Genomic DNA, 19,056 nt, shown 5'->3' with positions numbered 1-19,056 from the left:
TTAGGAACAATAGACAGGGGACCATTTACCAAGGGTAATCGGTTCCTGCAAGGAAGGAGAAAAGCCATGCAGTGCATGCTGGGCTCACAAAGATCTGAAACTCGGTAAGAGCTTTTGACCCATGCATTTCCCAGAAGCTTCCACTACACTGGGTCCCCGCGGTCAGATGGCTAAACGCCATATGGCTGATCATGCCTGTGATTGGGAAATGAAAACGTAATGCCTGCATTGCCCCAGTTGGAACAACTACCCCAGAAACTCTCGCCAGCTTCACAAGGGCAGAGGAGGGGACAGTCCTCTTTCCTTCTGCCCCTACCAGCCAATCCCAACCAAGCCTTGAGTGCATGCCCAGGGCCACATGGCCCAGGCTCCCTGCTGGGGGAGGAGAGGCCTTCAGGATGAGATCCCATGGCTGATGGGAAAGGCAGCCCTCCTAACACCCTGGCCCCCAAGGCGTGGGTGGGGCCTGGAAAACTTCTCAATGCAACTGTCCCCAGCCCCCCACCCTGCGGAGGACTGGCTGAGGAGGGCGGAGCAGCCCCCTCGTCACCCATTGGATTTATGGGAATTTCCTCCCCATGTTCATTTAGACATTAACTCGGCCAGGGTAAGCCAAGGCAAACAGACCAGACCTGGGGTGGACAAGAGGACAGGCATCTGTGCCCTGTGGCCCTACATTGTCCTCCCACCGCCATGGATGTGCCCTGGCTCCTAGGATTGATTCTGCTCCTCCTGGGGAGCCCCGTTGCCCATGCTGAGCCGCTGTGAGTCTGGAGAAGTGAGGGGACATCTGCCATCTCTATGATTCCCTGCATGTGACCCCCGTCCATCACTTCCACCTCTAGAGTCCCCCTGTGCCCCCATGTTTGTCTGCTGACAGGTACATCCTGGTGACCCCCCGGGTCCTGCGGGTCGGCAGCCCGGAGAACATCCACGTGCAGGCTCACTCGGACTCAAGAGAGCCCCTCACCAGGACCCTCAAGGTGAACCTCACCGTGTGGGATTTCCCCATGAAGAAGATGCCAGTGGCTAGGGTTCAGCTCATTCTATCACCAGAAAACCACTTTATGGACCAGGCACCAGTGACGGTGGGTGACAGGCCGGGTTGGGTGGCCATAAAGGGAATCTCCGGGTCAGCAGCAAGGATAGAGAGGGGCAGACTCTAGAGGGACTTCCCAAGCGGCACACTGGAGAAGAGATGCAGGGCCTGTGGGACTTCCCTGGCAGTCCAGTGGTTGGGACTTCACCTTCCACTGGATGGGGTGCAGGTTCGATCCCTGGTCAGGGAACTAGGATCCCACATGTCTCACATCCAAAAAAACAAAACACAAAACAGAAGTAGTATTGTAGTAGGTTCAGTAAGGTCTTTGAAAATGATCCACATCAAAAAAAAATCTTTTTGAAAAAAAAGAGAGATGCAAGGCCTGGATATAGTTACTGCTTCTCTTATGTCCTATCCATCTTTTTAAATTCAAGTATAGTTGATTTACAGTGTTGTGTTAATTTCTGCTGTACAGCAAAGTGAGTCAGTTATACATACATATACATTCTTATTCTTTTTTTTTAACATCTTTATTGGAGTATAATTGCTTTACAATAGTGTGTTAGTTTCTGCTTTATAACAAAGTGAATCAGCTATACATATACATATATCCCCATATCCCCTCCCTCTTGCATCTCCCTCCCACCCTCCCTATCCCACCCCTCTAGGTGGACACAAAGCACCGAGCTGATCTCCCTGTGCTATGTGGCTGCTTCCCACTAGCTATCTATTTCACGTTTGGTAGTGTATATATGTCCATGCCACTCTCTCACTTCGTCCCAGCTTACCCTTCCCCCTCCCCGTGTCCTCAAGTCCATTCTCTACGTCTGTGTCTTTATTCCTATCCCGCCCCTAGGTTCTTCAGAACTTTTTTTTTTTTAGATTCCACATATATGTGGTTAGCATACGGTATTTATTTTTCTCTTTCTGACTTATTTCACTCTGTATGACAGACTCTAGGTGCGTCCACCTCACTACAGATAACTCAGTTTCGTTCCATTTTATGGCTGAGTAATATTCCATTGTATATATGTGCCACATCTTCTTTATCCATTCATCTGTTCTTTTTCTTATTCTTTACCCGTATGGTTTATCACAGGATACTGAATACAGTTCCCTGTGGTATACAGTAGGACCTTGTTGTTTATGCATTCTATATACACCAATTTGCATGTCCTATCCATTCAGAAACTCAAAGTTCCGTAGGTCTGGGCTCCGAGAAAGGCCTTGATTAGTCCGTGTAACGTCTCTGTGCGAATTAATAAAAGGCGCCCTCTGCTGGTAGTCTGGGAAACTGAGCCTAAACGGGATCGCATCCCCCCCTCCACCCCCCACCCCCCCCACCCCGCGCTAGGCTGGATACCCTTGTTCAGCAGCAACCTGGGCGGCACACGTGGGGGCCTTGCTCCCAAGGGCAGAACCAGAGAGCTCCCATTCAATTGCTTCTCCAAGATCTGGTCCAGGGCTTTGCCCCCAGGGATGGAGACCCCAGCAGGCCCTGAGGAGTGTGGGCATCTCTCCCCAGATTCCCGAGAGCCTGGTCTACCCGCCACAACCAGGAACGCAGTATGTCATCATCCAGGCAACCTGGGCACCCACCTCGGCCTCCGCATTAATGGAGAAGCTGGTGCTGGTGGCTCCCCACGCTGGCTACATCTTCATCCAGACAGACAAGACCATCTACACTCCTGAGCAACTGGGTACAGCCCCCAGGCACTTGGCCTGGGGCAGGTGCTGACTCTCATCCCCAGTTTCCCCCATGCCCACATGTTCCACCTACCAGGGTGTCCTTCTGTCCAAGGTCCCCCCACTGCCCAAGATCCTAATGACTACACCCACCCCCCCCTCCAAACTCTATCCCTTGCTCAGAGCCTTCCCTCCTCCTCCAGTTCAATACCGGGTGTACACCGTGAACCACAGGATGGATCCTGTGCCCAGGACATTCACTCTGGACATCAAGGTGATCTCTCCCGAGGGGCGGGTGGATCCCAGGCACTGGGGTTATATCACATGCTGACGGCCTGGGGCATGAGCCAACCACCCCCTGTGTCCCCGCAGAACCCAGAGGGGATCACTGTGATCAGCCAGGATTTCCTGGCCAGGGACAGTGTCTTCGCAAACTCCTTCCACCTCCCAGAGCTCATCAGGTGCCCTGTTGGGAACCCTAGGGGTGGAGGGAGGGAGGTTCTCCTTCTCAGGCTCCATCTCTCCTAACTCTCTGTGCCTCAGTCTTGGGACCTGGAGCATCGAAGCCAGATACCAAAGTGCACCCAAGCAGAAGTTCAAGGCAACCTTTGAAGTGAAGGAGTTTGGTGAGAAGGGTGTGCCAGGGTGGGCAAGGTGGATCTCGCCAGGACCGGGGCTGGAAATGCAAAGGAGGTCTCACAGTGCACCTACTGTGTGCCGGGGCCTGACGACTATGTGTTGCAGCCCTTGGGGGCTGCCAGAATCACTGAGGAACGAGCGAGTGGGGCAGGGAGGGGATGTGGGGGGGTGACAGTGAAACGCTGAGGGTGACTCTCTCTTTACTGCACCCAGCGCTCCCATCTTTTGAGGTCCAGCTGACACCAAACAAGACTTTCTTCTACCTCAACGATGAGGCTCTGGGTGTGAATATCCAGGCCCGGTGAGTTCCTTTACCCCCAGCCTGGCCAGAGGACCAGAAATGCCAGGAAACTGAATGGTCAGAGAGAAATGAACCACTTCTGTAGCTCTTAGGGTATAGGAGAGGCACTCTCTGCCACCCATGACACAATCTTGTCCCGTGAGGTTATGCAGACCATCCCTTCAGGTCTCTGGGGTTGCACAGGCCACCTTATCTACCTAATGGAGTTATACGACCTCTCATGGTTTGGACCATCTCTGAAGGTCCACGAGGTTGCATAGGCACCTTTGCCACCTTGTGAGGTTGTCCAGACCATCTCTGAAGTTCTATGAAATTGCAAATGTCACATATGTTGCCTTATGGGATTTACAGACCATCCCCACAACTTTACCAGGCTGTACGGGCCATATTGTCCACCTAGGGTTGTAAGGGCCATGTCTGCCACTTCTTCCCATTATACAGACCATTTCTGCAGCTCTATCATGCTATACAGGTCACCTAGACTGCCTCACGAGGCTTCATAGGTCACCCTTGCCATCCCAGGGGCTGTTCAGATTTCTTTCTTTCTTTTCTTTTCTTTTTTTTTTTTGTCTGCGTTGGGTCTTCATTGCTGCGTGCGGGCTTTCTCTAGTTGCATCGAGCAAGGGTTACTCTTCGTTGTGGTGCGTGGGCTTCTCATCGCGGTGGCTTCTCTTGTTGCAGAGCACAGGCTCTAGGCATGCAGACTTCAGTAGTTGTGGCGCACGGGTTTAGTTGCTCCACGGCATGTGGAATCAAACCTGTGTCCCCTGCGTTGGCTGGGGGATTCTTAACCACTGCGCCACCAGTGAAGTCCTTGTTCAGATTTCTCTGTGGCTCCATATGGCTGTACAGCCTACCTCTACCATCTTGTGAGGTTGCACAGGCTTCATCTGCAACCCAACAAGGCCTTAAGGGACATATTTGTCACCTCCCAGGCTTGTGTTGGTCAGTAATGGAAACATCTAAGTTACCAAGGGCCACTTCCGCCCCTCCCAAAGTGTTACAGCCATTTCTGCAGCCCCATGAGATTACACAGGCTGTCTCTGCAGATACATGAGGTTGTGTGGGTGCTTCAGAGCCAGTGAGATGGCTGTCCATCCCCCAGATATATATTCAACAAGCCAGTGGATGGACACGCTCTGGCCATCTTTGGGGTGAAGCAGGATTCCCATCGGATCCCCATCCAAAGCTCCCTGCAGAAGGTGGAGGTGACTGAGACCCACCCCTCCCCGTCTCTCCTTCCCCACCTCCTCCCCCTTCTTTCCCCCTTCCCCACCTCCCCTTCCTCTGCTATCACCCATTTCCCAAGAAACCATCTCCCCTCCTCTCTCTTGCACTGAGAGCAGATCTTTGAAGGCCTCGGCCACGTCTCCCTCCAGAAGGGCACACTGATGGCCACATTCCAAGGCCCGGAAGAGGACTTCATTGGGGCCTCAATCTTTGTCAACGTCACTGTCTTCTCCACAGGTGCCACCCTCACCCAGGGCCCTGGCTGAGGTCAGGACACTGTCATTTCCCAACCCAGACACTCCACCCATGTGACCTTGGGCCACCTCCTGCCTCAGTTTCCTCATCAGAGAAATGCTGGAAGGGCTGGGAGGAACTGAAATCATGTTACTGTCTTTTCCTACCTTCACCAAGATGGGCCTCCCATACCAGCCTGCTCTTTCCCCAGGAAACTGAACCTCTGCCGCAGAACTTAACGATCCTCCTGTCTCTCCAGGGGGTGAGATGGTCCAGGCCGAGACCTCCGGGGTGAAGATTGTCCAGAGCCCATACAACATCAAGTTCACCAGGACACCCCAGTATTTCAAGCCAGGGATGCCATTCCACTTTAGGGTCAGAGTCTGGGTTCACTCCATGCAGGGACTCTGGGCCCCTCCCTGAAACAGACCTTCCCAGGAGACAAAAACCCACACAGGTTTCACCTGCCTCCCAGAGCTCATTTGTCTGAGAGCTGAGTCCATCATGCCTCCAGACCAATCCCAAGGTTCCCTCAAGTCTTAACCAGGTCCCCCCAAAGCACAGTGATGGCTCCAGAATTTCTCTTTGGGGGTGTCAGGGATCACAGTCAGGCTGGAAAGTGATGCTTAGAAGTTTATCTTAAGGCTACATTTGCCCAGAAAGCATGTTCTTTTTACATACATTCATTCGGGGTGACTTTGAAAAGTCTGATAAGCGTTAGAAAAGCTGGAGACACTTTGAAATGTCTGATAAGCATTAGAAAAGCTGGAGATATCCTTTGGTGCCAATCCTACTCCAAGTTTTCCCCAAGCCCTCCACGTCTTCTCCTACCCTTTTCACCCTCAGTTCCCCCCACCCTTACCCCCCGGTACACCAACACCCAGGGCTGCCACATACGGTTGTACTCTGCAAAACTCTAGGGGCTCCACTCATAGGCTCTAAATGAGAGGTGCCCCTGGTGTTGCTCAGTGCACAACCTTTACAGCTGTACAAGGCAGTCCTATCCAGATTGCATTCCCAGTTCCCACCTCTTACACCAGGCCACCCCCAGGCCTGTCCATGATCTCATGCCAGATTCCACCACAGGTCTTCGTCTCAAATCCTGATGGGTCCCCAGCCTCCAAAGTCCTCGTCCGCTGCCAAAACCACAAAGTACATACCTCATCCAGTGGGGTGGCCACTCTGACCATCAACACCAACGGAGATCTGAAGGAGCTCCCTATCCTGGTACCAACTTTATGGGGCAGGGATAGTGGGGCTGGGACTGTGTGAGCTGGAAGGGTTATTAGGGATTTACTGCCCATCATGCTCCCCAGGTGGAAACTGATGCACCTCTCCAGCCAGAGGAGCAGGCTTCAGCCAGGATGACGGCTTGGCCTTACGCAACCCAGGATAGGTCAGGGAACTTCCTGCACATTGAGGTGAAGACATTGGGCGTAGAGGTTGGCAGCAACATCCAGCTGATTCTCAACACAAAGCATCAAAATCCTGAAGCCAAGGACTGGATCACTCACTTCACCATCCTGGTGAGGGGTCAGGCCAGGACTTGAGCCGGTGGGAGCCATCTGGGATGGACTCAGACCTATAGGGGCTGAAGCAAAGGGACTAGGGGGCTCCCTTGTGGGCTGGGATAGCCTAGGGGAAGGGCTGGTTCTCATCCCTTCTCATCCACAGTCTCCCTTGTCTCCAAGGTCCTGAGTAAGGGCCAGATCGTGTATGCCAAACATCAGTTAAAAAGTCATGGGAGTGTCTACACGTCAGCCATTATCGACGTGACTTCAGAGATGCTTCCTTCCTTCCGCATCCTGGCCTTTTATTTACTGCCAAGGGGAACAGGGCAGGACCCTGAACTGGTGGCTGATTCCATTTGGATTCCTGTGAATGACAAATGCAAAGAGAAGGTGAGTCAAACTCCTTGAAGTTGTACACCACCATCATAATGCTTGGGAGATGGTCTGTACAAATTCAAGGGCTCTCAGTCTAGAGGCAGGGGAGAGGAAGGAGAAACGATGTGGTCTTAAAACCTCAACTTAAGAGGCGGAGAAGATGCAAGTAAATATGTAGAGTTGAGATTGGCCTGGTGGAGTTCCCAGATGCTCCATCAGAGCCGAGGGAGCATGAACTTGAAAATGGACTTGGGGAAGCCCCTTGGTGACCTATGAGCCTCTTATACTGACATCTCTTTTTCCTTGCCTAGCTGAAGGTTGGCATGAAGAATGAAGGATACCTCCAGCCTGTACAGCCCAGCAGCCAGGTGGAATTGAAGGTGACAGGTGATGCAGAGGCCACAGTGGGGCTGGTGGCCGTGGACAAGGCTGTCTATATCTTGAACAGCAAACACAAGCTCACACAGAAGAAGGTAAGAACATGTGGGCTTTGGACCCAAAGAGATTCTAGCTGGAGCCTCAGTTTCTTCACCTATTAAATGAACAACATCAGTGGTTGCAAGGATTCAAGGAGCCTGTGCACAGCATAGAGATTGGCAGGTAGTAAGGGCTCAGTAAATGGGTGATTATGTGAATTTTTTTTTTTTTTTTTGCGGTACGCGGGCCTCTCACTGTTGTGGTCTCTCCCGTCGCGGAGCACAGGCTCCGGCCGCACACGCTCAGCGGCCATGGCTCACGGGCCAAGCCACTCCGCAGCATGTGGGATCTTTCCGGACCGGGGCACGAACCCGTGTGCCCTGCATCGGCAGGCGGACTCTCAACCACTGCGCCACCAGGGAAGCCCCAGGTTCCTCTCTTGACCCTCAGGTCTGGGATACGGTGGAGGAACATGACATTGGCTGCACAGCAGGCAGTGGGAAAGACAGACTTGCTGTGTTCAAGGATGCTGGATTGGACATGAAGATGAGCACAGGCATGGACACTTTGGCAAGCTCAGGTACATGAGGGGGGCAGGAAGACGGCAGGGGTGGGGGAAGTGCTATCTAGTGGTTAGGAACATGGACTTTGGTGTGAAACAGATGAGCTAAAATCTAGGACCCTGCCACTTACCATAGGCCGGTCATGTTTCCTCTCTGATTCTCAGTTTATCTCTCCATAAAATGTACGTAATAATAGAAGTAACTTACTGTGTGCTAATTAAGATGTAGTTTTGGCCATGTGTATCAGGGATACAAATTAACAGTAGCTTAAACAGGTAGAAGTTTATTTCTTGCTCAGTAACAGTCCAGAGGTCGTTCTGGGACTCAGGCTCCTTCTAGCTTGTTGCTCTGCCATATTCCAAGATGAAGTCTCACCAGGACCTCCTGCCAGGCACCAGGATGAAGGGAAGTGGAAAGACTAGTACACTTCTCTCTCATCTCATTGGCCAGAACTCAGTCACATGGCCCTATCTAGGCACAAAGGAGACTGGGAAATGTAGTCTTCATTCTGAGTGATACATAAAAGATGGAAGTTTAGTTGCCCCAAACGGTAGGGGAGAATGGATATTTTGGGGACAACTAGGAGGGTCTTCTTTCAGCTATAAATAGTGTTATTAATAACAATTTCTGGGACTTCCCTGCTGGTCCAGTGGCTAAGACTCCACACTCCCAATGCAGGGGGCCTGGGCTCAATCCCTGGTAAGGGAACTAGATCCTACATGCCGCAACTAAAAGTTCGCATGCTGCAACTAAAGATCCCTCATGCCACAAATAAAAGATCCCACATGCCACAACTAAAAGACCCCACATGCTGCAATGAAGATCCTGAGTGCTGCAACTAAGACCCGGCGCAGCCAAATAAATAAATATTTTTTTAAAAATAACAATTTCTATTTACTACAAGCTGGACCCTGTGCTAAGTACTTTTATATGCATTATCTCATAGATAGAACTATGATTATTCCATTTTACATAGCTGGAGAAATTAAAACCCAGAGAGGTTAAGTGACTTGCTGAAGATTGCACAACTTTTTTTTTTTAATAAATTTATTTCATTTGTTTATTTTTGGCTGCATTGGGTCTTCGTTGCTGCACGCGGGCTTTCTCTAGTTGTGGCGAGCGGGGGCTACTCTTTGTTGCGGTGCGCGGGCTTCTCATTGCGGCGGCTTGTTGCAGAGCATGGGCTCTAGGTGCACGGGCTTCAGTAGTTGTGGCACGTGGGCTCAGTAGTTGTGGCTCGTGGGCTCTAGAGCACAGGCTCAGTAGTTGTGGCGCACGGGCTTAGTTGCTCTGCGGCATGTGGGATCTTCCCGGACCAGAGCTTGAACCCGTGTCCCCTGCAATGGCAGGCGGGTTCTTGAACACTGCACCACCAGGGAAGCCCTGCACAACTTTTAAGTGGCAAATCTTGACTACGAAGAGGCTGTGGGATAAAGTGAGGTGATGCATAAAGGATGTTGATAATGATCTTGACACTTGTTCTCTCATTCTTCCCTCTGATCCCCAGACTGGCACTGCCCCCAGAGCCCATCTCCCAGCCGTCACCGCCGCTCCCTGAAGAGCCTGGAGACCAAGAGGAATGCAGGTCAGAGCTAAAGCTGGATGTGCCCTCCTGGCTCCCTAACCTGTATTCATCAGGGCTTAGAACAGAAAACTGAAACCACTCTAGGTACTCCAGTCGGGGGACGGGGAGGGGAGGTGATTTCATGATGTGAGTTTGGTGCTTTCAAAATCATTAGCTGAACTTTAGGAGTGGAAGTTGGAAGGCTGCTTGCTGAGACTCAAGATCACTCCATTGTAGTTCTTACGATGCATGAAATCTAGGTTTCAGTGCATGAAATCTCAGGAAACTCTGCCAATCTCTCTCATGAAGCTGGCAGGTAGATAGTGAAACACAGAATTTTGCCTATTACAAAAACACGTAGACTGGAGCCCACCCATCAGCTACCACCGTTGCAGGGAAAATGGTCTCCACCTCTCTTCCACTTTCCAAATTCTATACAAGAGCGTCTGGGTGGCAGACTCTCATCCCATCCAGGACCCTAGCAGCAAGGGAGTCTGGGAAATGTAGTTTTTAGATGTCTAGCTTCTGTGATACCGGAAGGAAGGTAGATGAAAGGGGAGATGGATAATATGTAGACCAAGACCAGGGCGTGGACAGGACCAAGAAGCCTAGAGTTCAAGGAAGATGAGAGGCAGCACTGGGTATTGTTAGAAGCATGGATTCTATGAATATTAGATTTGTCAGTCTTTTAAAGCAGCACTAATGACTTTGTGGATCTAAATAAAGGGAAAATAAGTGAAATCTAATAAAAATTGAGATAAAACCCTAACTCTAATTTCAATATCGAAAATCATGCTAACCTTCTGAGAACAGTACATAATATAAACTGTTATTTTATTTATGGTAACAATCACTTAACTATAGATGTTCTAATCATGTTATATGGTAGACAATAAGATTATTAAATTGCTATAATATTTTTTATATTTAAGTGCATTCCTTCGGTTCGCTAATTTAGAAGCATTGAACTTGACATCATGCTCTACAGCAAGTTTTGTGTTTTCATTTTTTTAAAACACACAACGAAAACCAGGAGTCAAAATCCCAGCTTCAATAAATAAACATGAAATTGCCAATCCCGGTCCCAAACGAAGGAGAAGGAGAAGAAGTAGCAGAAGCAGCAGCATCAATTCCAGTCCCAGCTCTGCCACTTGTGAGCTGTGTGACCCTGGGCCAGTGAATTGACCTCTCTGTACCTCAGCTTCCTCATCAGAACTCATCATATGAGTTCAGTGTGAAGCTTCAGGGGAAAGATACAGGCAAAGTTCTAGGGACAGCATTGCCAGAGATATGGCTAAACAGAGGTCAGGTGTACATGGCGTTGAGGTGGATGGGTCCCTGCTTCCTCAGGTCCTACCCAGCCCCTCCTCTGTCCCACTAACTCTGGCCTGCAGTGAACAAGTTCGAGACAGAGCTGGAGCGAAAGTGCTGTGAGGCTGGGCTCCGGGAGAGCCCAGTGGGGCTATCGTGTGTGGAGAGGACGCATCATGTCCGCTATGGACCAGTCTGCATCGCCGCTTTCCTGAGCTGCTGCCATGTGTCTGAGGCCCTGAGTCGGGAGGCCCGAGAGGAGCAGCTGCTTCTGGGGACAAGTGAGGGGGCCACGGCAGGAGGCACAGGGTCGGGGGGCTCCACTGAGGGACATGGAGTGTCATGGACAGGTCAAGGGGTGACATGTGCCGTGGAAGGATGAGGTGGGAGGACCCCACTGAAGAGTCTGGTGGGTCATGGGAGACATGCAAAAGAAACCCTGCCCCACATCTCCTCCCTACAGTGGATGAAGACGAGGACTTTGATGACATCTTCCAGGAGGACCAGCCTGTCCGGAGCTTGTTCCCTGAAAGTTGGTTCTGGAAGAAGATTACTCTGCCCAAAAGTGAATCGGGGTAGGACTATGGCCCCCATGCCAGCCCCTGGTCCCTGGCCCGTCCATGCATCAGGGGCCATCCATCATGGCCAATGCCCCCAGGAGTGACACGGAGCTCTCAGCATTGTCCCATGACAGGAAACTTCCTGGATGGGGATAAAGATCCCAGTGGGTCCCCCCAAATGATGTCCCTCTCGTGATAATTTCTCTAATTGGGTGACCCACTGACCCCTTCATAGTGATGGTAAGCCCAAGACAGTAACCCTCGATCAGAGGCTCTGTCCAGGCAGCACAGACTCACTTATGTTCCCTTCCCCCTACCCGGCACTGTCTGCAGCATCTCGCACTACAGCACCCGTGTGACCGTGCCAGATTCCATCACCACGTGGAAGTTTGTGGCCGTCAGTGTCAAGGCTGGACAAGGTGACCCCACAAGCCCAGCGCTGAAGGAATAGGAGCACAGTGGCCCTGGCCAGCCCCAGGGCAGTTGGCCTCTGCTTAACGTCAAGCGCCCTCCTGGTTCTAGGTCTTTGCGTCTCTGACCCCTTTGAGCTGACAGTTATGAAATCATTCTTTGTGGACCTTAAGTTGCCCTTCTCCGTGATCAGGAATGAGCAGGTCCAGATCCAAGCTGTGCTGTACAATTTCAGGGTCCACCCGGTCAAGGTGAAGCCCCCAGCCTTCCCCTCTCCCCCCAAAAATGTCTGTCAGTGTGTTTTATAAGGGGGATGGAGTGTGTCCATTATTCGAAGGAGCCAGTGAAGTGGCAGCCTTTTTGAAAAAGTTTCTAAGACATTTTCCCAGTTAAGCCTCACAAGAACCCCAGGAGATGGTTGCTATGACTGTTCTTGGTTTGGAGATAAGGAAACTTGCATGGCTTTCCCGAGATCACATAGCACCTAAGTGACAGAAGGGGTTTGAACCCAGGCAGGGTCTTTACTCTCAATCATTATGCTACACTGTCACCTACTCAGGATTCTCAGGGTGGGGGCAGGGAGGAGACTGTGACTCTTGGGTCCTGGGCCTCCTCATGCATCAGGACCCTCTCACTGCCCACCCTGCCCCAGGTCCGAGTGGAGTTCCCCCACAAGGAGCCACTGTGCAGTGCGGCAAAGCCAGGAGCCCCTTCCCGCCAGGTGGTTGTCGTGCCCCCCACCTCCTCCAAGATGGTGCCCTTCGTGCTTCTCCCACTTGAAACAGGCAAAGTGGATGTGGAGGTCAAGGTCATGGGCTTTGGGGTCCAGGACCACGTGAGGAAGACACTCCTGGTCCAGGTAATAGGCACCCCCAGCCCTTGCTGCCAGTGCAGCGAGTGGGGCTTCTCCTGAGCTCCAGGCTGTGTGATCACGGGAGGGGCAGGTGGGCCCAAGATCAATGAACAGGCCTCCAGGACAGGAGTGAGGTGCGAGACAATGATCTGAAAACTCAGTCACAGAGTCCCCGCTTCGGGCCTTTGGAGTCAGGCTCGGGTTCAAACCTTGTCTCTTCTGTGTGACCTTGGGCAAGTTACTTAACTTCTCTGAGCCTCTGTTTCCTCATTTGCAGGATGGGAATAATCCTCATACCCACGAGTAATCAGAGAGCTGTGAAAATTACACAAGACCAGTGCATGACCCATCAGTAATACTTTATTTACTTAACAAACACATTTTTTAGCACTTAGGGTATAGCACTTTAAGAATATTAACTCACTGCACCCTCAGAACAACTCTATGAGGTCGGAACTACTGTACTCTCCCTTTTATGGATGAGAAAACTGAGACACAGAGCGGGTGAAGTAATTTGCCCAAGGTCATGCAGCTAGGAAGCAAAAGAGCTGGGATTTGAACTCAGATATCTGGGTCCCAGAGTCTGTGCTCTTTATATCTAAGCAATACTTCCTCTTAATGTCATTATGACTTTGTTTTTCACTTTCTTCTTCATTGCATCCTACAGGCAGGGGGTCAGATACAGCAAATATCCCATAGCATCCTCCTGAACCCCCAAGGTTTGTGGGGTCTTCAGGGAGCACGTGGGATCCTGGAACCATGCGCCAGTGGAGGGAGGGGCTGAAATGAGGGGATCTGGTCAGGGGGGCAGTCTGAGATTCTCCCAGAGTCTGCAGTCGAACCCTGACCTCCCCAGTCCCAGAACCCGCTTGTCACACAAGGTTGTGCCTGCTCAGGTCACACCCAGATGGAGCTGGTGCCAAAACAGGACTTTTTGAACAAGATGCCCAACACAGAGGCAGAAGTGTTTGTCAGCATTCAAGGTGCCTAGACAGAGCTGGCTCCTGCGGGGGCTGAGGAGGGGCCGGTTCCTCCAGAGCCTGCCTGGGCACAGGGGCAGGAGGGGCCGGGGGGACCTATGGTCCCCATCGGGGAGCCATGGTAACTTAGACCATGCCCACCTGACAGGTGACATCCTTGGAGAGACCATCCTGGGCAGCCTGACACCCAAAGAAACAAGGCGGCTACTGAGGGTCCCCACTGGCTGCCCCGAACAGACGCTGAGCTCCCTGGCACCCGTGATCATCCTGGCACGCTATTTGGATAGCACAGGCCAGTGGAACAAGGTTGGGGTAGAGCTCAGGGAGCAGGTGATGAAGAACATTGTCAGCGGTGAGAGTGGACCCCCTCCTGGGACCTCGATGAGGGTGTCTGGGACTCTTGGGGAGGGTGGCTGAGGTACCCCTGGGGTACCCCACTGGACCTTCCCAGACAATAGCACCCAAACTCTGACTTCTCCCAGATGACAACCTGACACCAAGTCCCCCAGGTGACCCCCAATTGTGACCCCCACATTATTCCTTCACCCTGACCCCTCTCCCAGGCTACAAGTCTCATAACAGACACCCTGGTTAACCCCAAAGCAGCAACCTCCCAGGTTATGTTATATTCAGACATTGTCCCAGGTTATAGCCAATCAGTTCCACGCCCTGGGCTACACCCCCAGGGAACATCCAGGCGGGAAAACTCCAGCATAATCCCAGGTGGTGGCCCTCCGGCTACACCTGAATGCTAATACCTTCCCAGGTTACATCCAAACCCCCCAGGTAACAACCATAGATACACACCCCGGTGACACCCTGACAGAGACCCTCTAGTTAGTTTGGACGCTGACCCCGTCTCCCTGGTTACACACAGACACCAGCTCTCCATCTAAGTAACACCCAGACACTATCATCCCCAGTGTTAAACCCAAACAGTAAACCTCCAGGTAGCCTTCAGGTAATACCCAAGCAGCAATGCTCAGAATCCACCCAAGAGGTACCTCCTCCAAAATACACCCAGGAGTAACATCCTTTGACTACACAGACACACTGACATCTCTAGTTTACAGCCAAGAGACAACCCCCAAGAAAACACCCAGGTAGTGGCCCCTCAGGATACGCCCTTTCCTGGGTTTCACCGTCCATGATCCCTCCTAGCAGTAATTCCCAGTCACACCCCAATGGCACAGTTTCCCAGTTTACCCCCAGATACAGCTGTACCCTGGCTCCCACTGTCACATGTGGCCATGACCTTCATTTATACCTGGGCCCTGCAGCTCCCTCCTTAAGGCACCTGGACCAGTCCCCTCCTCCAGGTTACATCTAGATATGATGCACCCCTAAGTCCCACCCACACCCTGCCCCCCAGATTATGCCTGGTAACTAACCCCCCCCCCTTCACAGCCACACCCAAGCACCAACTCTCCTGGTAAATTCCCATCCACCTGTTTTCCCAGGGTACAGCCGGATGCTGACCCACCGGAGCGCAGATAGCACCTACCACACCAGCAAGGGAAACCCAGGAAGCACCTGGTAAGGATGAGGACCCTGGTAGGAGGAAGCCTGAGGGACCAGCCTGGGGCTTGATGACCCCAGAAGTATCCCCACTGAGGGGTCTTGGGGCAGGCAGCCTGTAAGCCAGCAGCATTCCAAGTTGCCGTGGTCTCTGGGGTAGACTTCTCCATAGTGTAGACGCCCCTGTCCTAGAACCCCCTTGGTGACTACTGCCAGCCATCACCCACCCCGTCTCCCTTCCAACAGGCTCACGAGTTACGTATTCCGGGTCTTCGCCCTGGCCTACCCTACCATGACAATGGGGGCGTTCAACCCTGAGTCTCTCTGCACCATTGCCAACTGGATCATCACCCAGAGGCAGGCGAAGGACGGGAGCTTCTTGGAGGAAAGCCCTGTGGTCATGGGGTCCATGAAGGTGCCCACCCCCCCCCACCGCCTGAGCCATTCAAACAAAACCCAAGGGCTCTGCACACTGGGAGGGGAATTTCAGCCCCCTGACGTGTTCCCAGGTAGAATGAGAACAGGAAAGAGCTGAGGTCCGGCACCAAGCATCACATCTCCCTGCTCTGGACCGTGCTGCACTCTGTTACAATGCGGGGAGGCTGGGCACAACTGTTACAATGTGGGGAGGCTGGGCACATCTGGGATCTATCCCCCCACCCCTACTTCAAGGAGTTGCCAGTCCTGGCCCACCTCTCTCTGGGTCTGAGTCCTCCGTGTTCCGCCAGCCAACACACCCATCCCTACCAATTGTTCCTCCACACCAGCCTCCAGAAACAGCTTTCAAACAGCCTGGGAGGTCTCTCCCCTGCTCAGACACCTTCTGTGGCAGTCACCTACAGACAAACACAGTCACCTACAACGGTATCTCTCTACTATGTCCTTCTCTTCTGTATCTCCTCCCAAGTCTCACCCCTCAATACTCCCTGCTCACAGGTCCTTCCAACTCACCTCCGTATCTTTGCTTAGGCTGCTCTCTCTGCATGGTATAGTCACACCTCATCCCTTTTTTCCCCTGCACCTAGCCAAAGTATGTTTTCTCATTAGATTTAGATTGGACACCACCTCCCCTAAGTCTTCCCCGAATACCAGCCCTGTCCTGTGCACCTATCACGTTAGGGATGTGATTTATTCACTCATTCAACAAACATTCATCCAGCAACTGCTGTGTGCCAGGCCTTGTGCTGGGGAGAGGGGAGACACAGAGGTAAACAAGACAGTGACAGCCCCTGCTTATAGAACTGACAAGCTGGGTAGTGGGGGGCAGACAGAAGTTCACCAAATAATTATAACTAGTGATTGTTTAAGTCACAATTGCGCCGAGTTCCATGGGAGAGAAAAGCAGGAGATAGGATTTAATAGGGGCCATGCCCAGCGCTGGGGGTGTCAGGGGTAGCCTACAGGCGGAAGTGACGGTAAAGCAGCAACTTGAAGAAGGAATAGGAGACAGCGGAGGAGAGAATGGAAAACAGAGCTCCAGGCAAAGGGAACAGCATGTGCAAAGGCCCTGAGGCTCTGGCATGTTTGAGGACGGGGAAAAGAGACCAGTGTCATCAGAGCCCAAAGATGGCAAAGAGGTGATCCATCCCGAGGCCTAGGAAGGAGGAAAGACGCCAGGTCCTGAAGCCTGTGGGGCTTTGCAATAGTCTGGTCAGGGTTTGCTTTTCCTACACTGTGAGTCCTCCAGGGAGAAAAGCAGGTCTGGTTCATCATAGTCAGCAAGTGATGCTGAATGAAACTCTGGATGGATGAATGAACCAGCAAAGACAGAATGCACCCCCAAAAGAAGGGAGGGCTGTGTGAGTGAAAGCCCTACGTGGTACAGGAAGGCGGTACCTAAAGGAGTTACAAACACAGTCACAATAAGACAGGCTCACAGATCTGAGTTTCTTTCCACCAACGAACATGTATCAGGCACCTATAATGTGCCAGGCACTGCTTTAAGCACTGGGGGCTCAGGGCAAACAAAACAGACAAAAATCCCTGTCCTCATGGGGCAGACATTCTAGTGGAGGACAGACAGGCAATTAGCACAACAGAGACATAAGTGATGTGGCATGTTATAAGTGAGACGGGAAAAATGCAGGGAAAGGGGGATCAAGGTGGGAAGGCTGACATTTTGGAAGGTTTCCTGAGGAGATGATATTTATACAGAACTGGAGAGGTGAGGGAGCAAGTCCTGTGGATAACTAAGGAAAGAGTGTCCTAAGCAAAGGGAGGAGCATGTGCAAAGGTCCTGAGACTGGAATGTGCCCAATATTTTGGAGGAACAGTGAGGAGCCCAGTGTGGCTGGAACAGAGTGAGCGAGGGGAGAGGGGGAGGAGGGGAGCGCAGGGAGGTGATGGGACAGAGTGTGCAGGGCCTTGTGAGCCAAAGGGAGGACTTGAGCTTTTCCTCTGAGTGAGGTGGGAGCCACAGAAGGTTCTGAGCAGAGGACGGATGTAAACTGATTCAAGAGTTCACAGGCTTCACTGGCCACTGTGAGAAGAAGAGACTTTGGGGTGTGTATTAGTTTCCTAGGGCTGCTGTAACAAAGGACCACAAACTGGGTGGCTTAAAACAACAGAAATCTATTTATTTGGTCCCAGTTCTAGAGACTAAAAGTCCAAGCTTAAGGTCTCGGCAGGGCCATGCTCCTTCTGAAGGCTCATTGGGGCATGGGGCGGGAATCCTGCCTTGCCTCTTCTAGCTTGGCGGTTCCTGGCAATCCTCGGCATCCCTTGGCTTAGAGCCACATCACTCCAATCTCTGCCTCCATCTTCACATGGCTTTCTTCCTTCTGTGTGTGCCTTCTTATAGGGACACGAGTCATTGGATACAGGGTCCCCCTAATCCAGTATAACCTATTCTTAACTTAGCTCATTACATCTACAAAGACCCTATTTCCTAATAAGGTCACACTCTGAGGTTCTGGGTGGATGAGAATTTGGGGGAAAATTATTCAGTCCAGTACAGGGATTGAGGGTGGAACTTGGGAGACTCAAGAGGAGTTTGAACCTTGTCGGTCATTTACTAGCAATGGGGACACTTCACCCTCTGACCCTCAGTTTGCTCATCAGGAGAATGGAGCTGCTGCAAGAATGTTTTGAGCTAGCATAGAGAGCTTAGCACAGCACCCTCCACGGCTGTCAACTTTTCTTATAGTAAAGCAGACCCCACACAGGCAAATCTCAAGATAGGTCCTCTTCCTCTACCCCTTTCCTCATCCTGCTTTCAGCATCATCCAGCCCAGAGCTGAGCACCTGGGAGCTTTTCAAGGTCAGTCAGGAGAGATTGGGGGAGGTGTCTCCAAGATGGTAAAGAGATTATGGCTGTGGTTCTGCATCCCCACAGGGTGGCTACCGAGGCTCGGAGGCAAATGTATCCCTCACAGCTCTCGTCCTGATCGCTCTGAATGAGGGGAAGGAGTTGTGCAACCAGAAGATACCGGTAGGACCCAAAGACGAGGGCAGGGTCTGCAGGGTGCCACGCCCCCTGCACACAGGGGGCTCCCCTGCCCTCATGTCCTTCTTACTGCTTTCCTCCCTTCTAACTCCCAGACCCCTTTCCTCTGATCACCTCCCTCTAGCCTCTTCTCTTGACTTTCTAGAACTTGGCTGCCAGCATGAAGCAAGCCAGTGACTTCCTGGAGAAAAAACTCCCCCACATTCAGACAACCTTTGCCGTAGCCATAGTCTCCTATGCTCTGGCCCTCACCAGGAGCCCCCGAGCCAACGACCGCCTGGACAGCGTTGCCAGTCAGGGTGGGTGGGGGTCACTTTTCAACCAACTATGTGTTAACCACAGTCACGGGGGCAGAGAGAGGGGGATTGTATGATCTCAAATCCAGCAAAATGTGATTCTTCATTTATGAGCACCTA

At 51.9% G+C, this 19,056-nt stretch overlaps 1 protein-coding gene across 1 annotated transcript in view; it reads left to right on the top strand.

Moving 5' to 3' along the window:
- Nucleotides 1–693: 693 nt before the first annotated feature.
- The window catches only part of LOC309821224 (complement C3-like), a gene marked incomplete at its 5' end in the record, with an annotated part of 28,818 nt that continues 10,455 nt past the window's right edge, over nucleotides 694–19,056 (top strand). The window contains 28 exons of the mRNA XM_082652406.1: nucleotides 694–764; nucleotides 881–1,088; nucleotides 2,568–2,742; nucleotides 2,932–3,002; nucleotides 3,101–3,189; nucleotides 3,272–3,354; nucleotides 3,581–3,668; nucleotides 4,774–4,876; nucleotides 5,015–5,135; nucleotides 5,392–5,507; nucleotides 6,219–6,359; nucleotides 6,449–6,658; nucleotides 6,824–7,033; nucleotides 7,330–7,491; nucleotides 7,886–8,015; nucleotides 9,506–9,583; nucleotides 10,957–11,154; nucleotides 11,337–11,448; nucleotides 11,767–11,852; nucleotides 11,956–12,095; nucleotides 12,497–12,703; nucleotides 13,365–13,416; nucleotides 13,594–13,680; nucleotides 13,826–14,029; nucleotides 15,138–15,213; nucleotides 15,442–15,610; nucleotides 18,530–18,625; nucleotides 18,786–18,939. Of these exons, the coding sequence (XP_082508532.1) occupies nucleotides 694–764; nucleotides 881–1,088; nucleotides 2,568–2,742; nucleotides 2,932–3,002; nucleotides 3,101–3,189; nucleotides 3,272–3,354; nucleotides 3,581–3,668; nucleotides 4,774–4,876; nucleotides 5,015–5,135; nucleotides 5,392–5,507; nucleotides 6,219–6,359; nucleotides 6,449–6,658; nucleotides 6,824–7,033; nucleotides 7,330–7,491; nucleotides 7,886–8,015; nucleotides 9,506–9,583; nucleotides 10,957–11,154; nucleotides 11,337–11,448; nucleotides 11,767–11,852; nucleotides 11,956–12,095; nucleotides 12,497–12,703; nucleotides 13,365–13,416; nucleotides 13,594–13,680; nucleotides 13,826–14,029; nucleotides 15,138–15,213; nucleotides 15,442–15,610; nucleotides 18,530–18,625; nucleotides 18,786–18,939 (3,637 nt within the window). The remainder of the gene's footprint in view (nucleotides 765–880; nucleotides 1,089–2,567; nucleotides 2,743–2,931; nucleotides 3,003–3,100; nucleotides 3,190–3,271; nucleotides 3,355–3,580; nucleotides 3,669–4,773; nucleotides 4,877–5,014; nucleotides 5,136–5,391; nucleotides 5,508–6,218; nucleotides 6,360–6,448; nucleotides 6,659–6,823; nucleotides 7,034–7,329; nucleotides 7,492–7,885; nucleotides 8,016–9,505; nucleotides 9,584–10,956; nucleotides 11,155–11,336; nucleotides 11,449–11,766; nucleotides 11,853–11,955; nucleotides 12,096–12,496; nucleotides 12,704–13,364; nucleotides 13,417–13,593; nucleotides 13,681–13,825; nucleotides 14,030–15,137; nucleotides 15,214–15,441; nucleotides 15,611–18,529; nucleotides 18,626–18,785; nucleotides 18,940–19,056) is intronic.

This window comes from Grampus griseus, assembly GCF_964374135.1.
Source record: "Grampus griseus genome assembly, chromosome: 3".
Taxonomy (NCBI): domain Eukaryota; kingdom Metazoa; phylum Chordata; class Mammalia; order Artiodactyla; family Delphinidae; genus Grampus; species Grampus griseus.
Note: the sequence above shows the minus strand (reverse complement) of the source record. Positions and strands in the feature narration are given on the sequence as shown.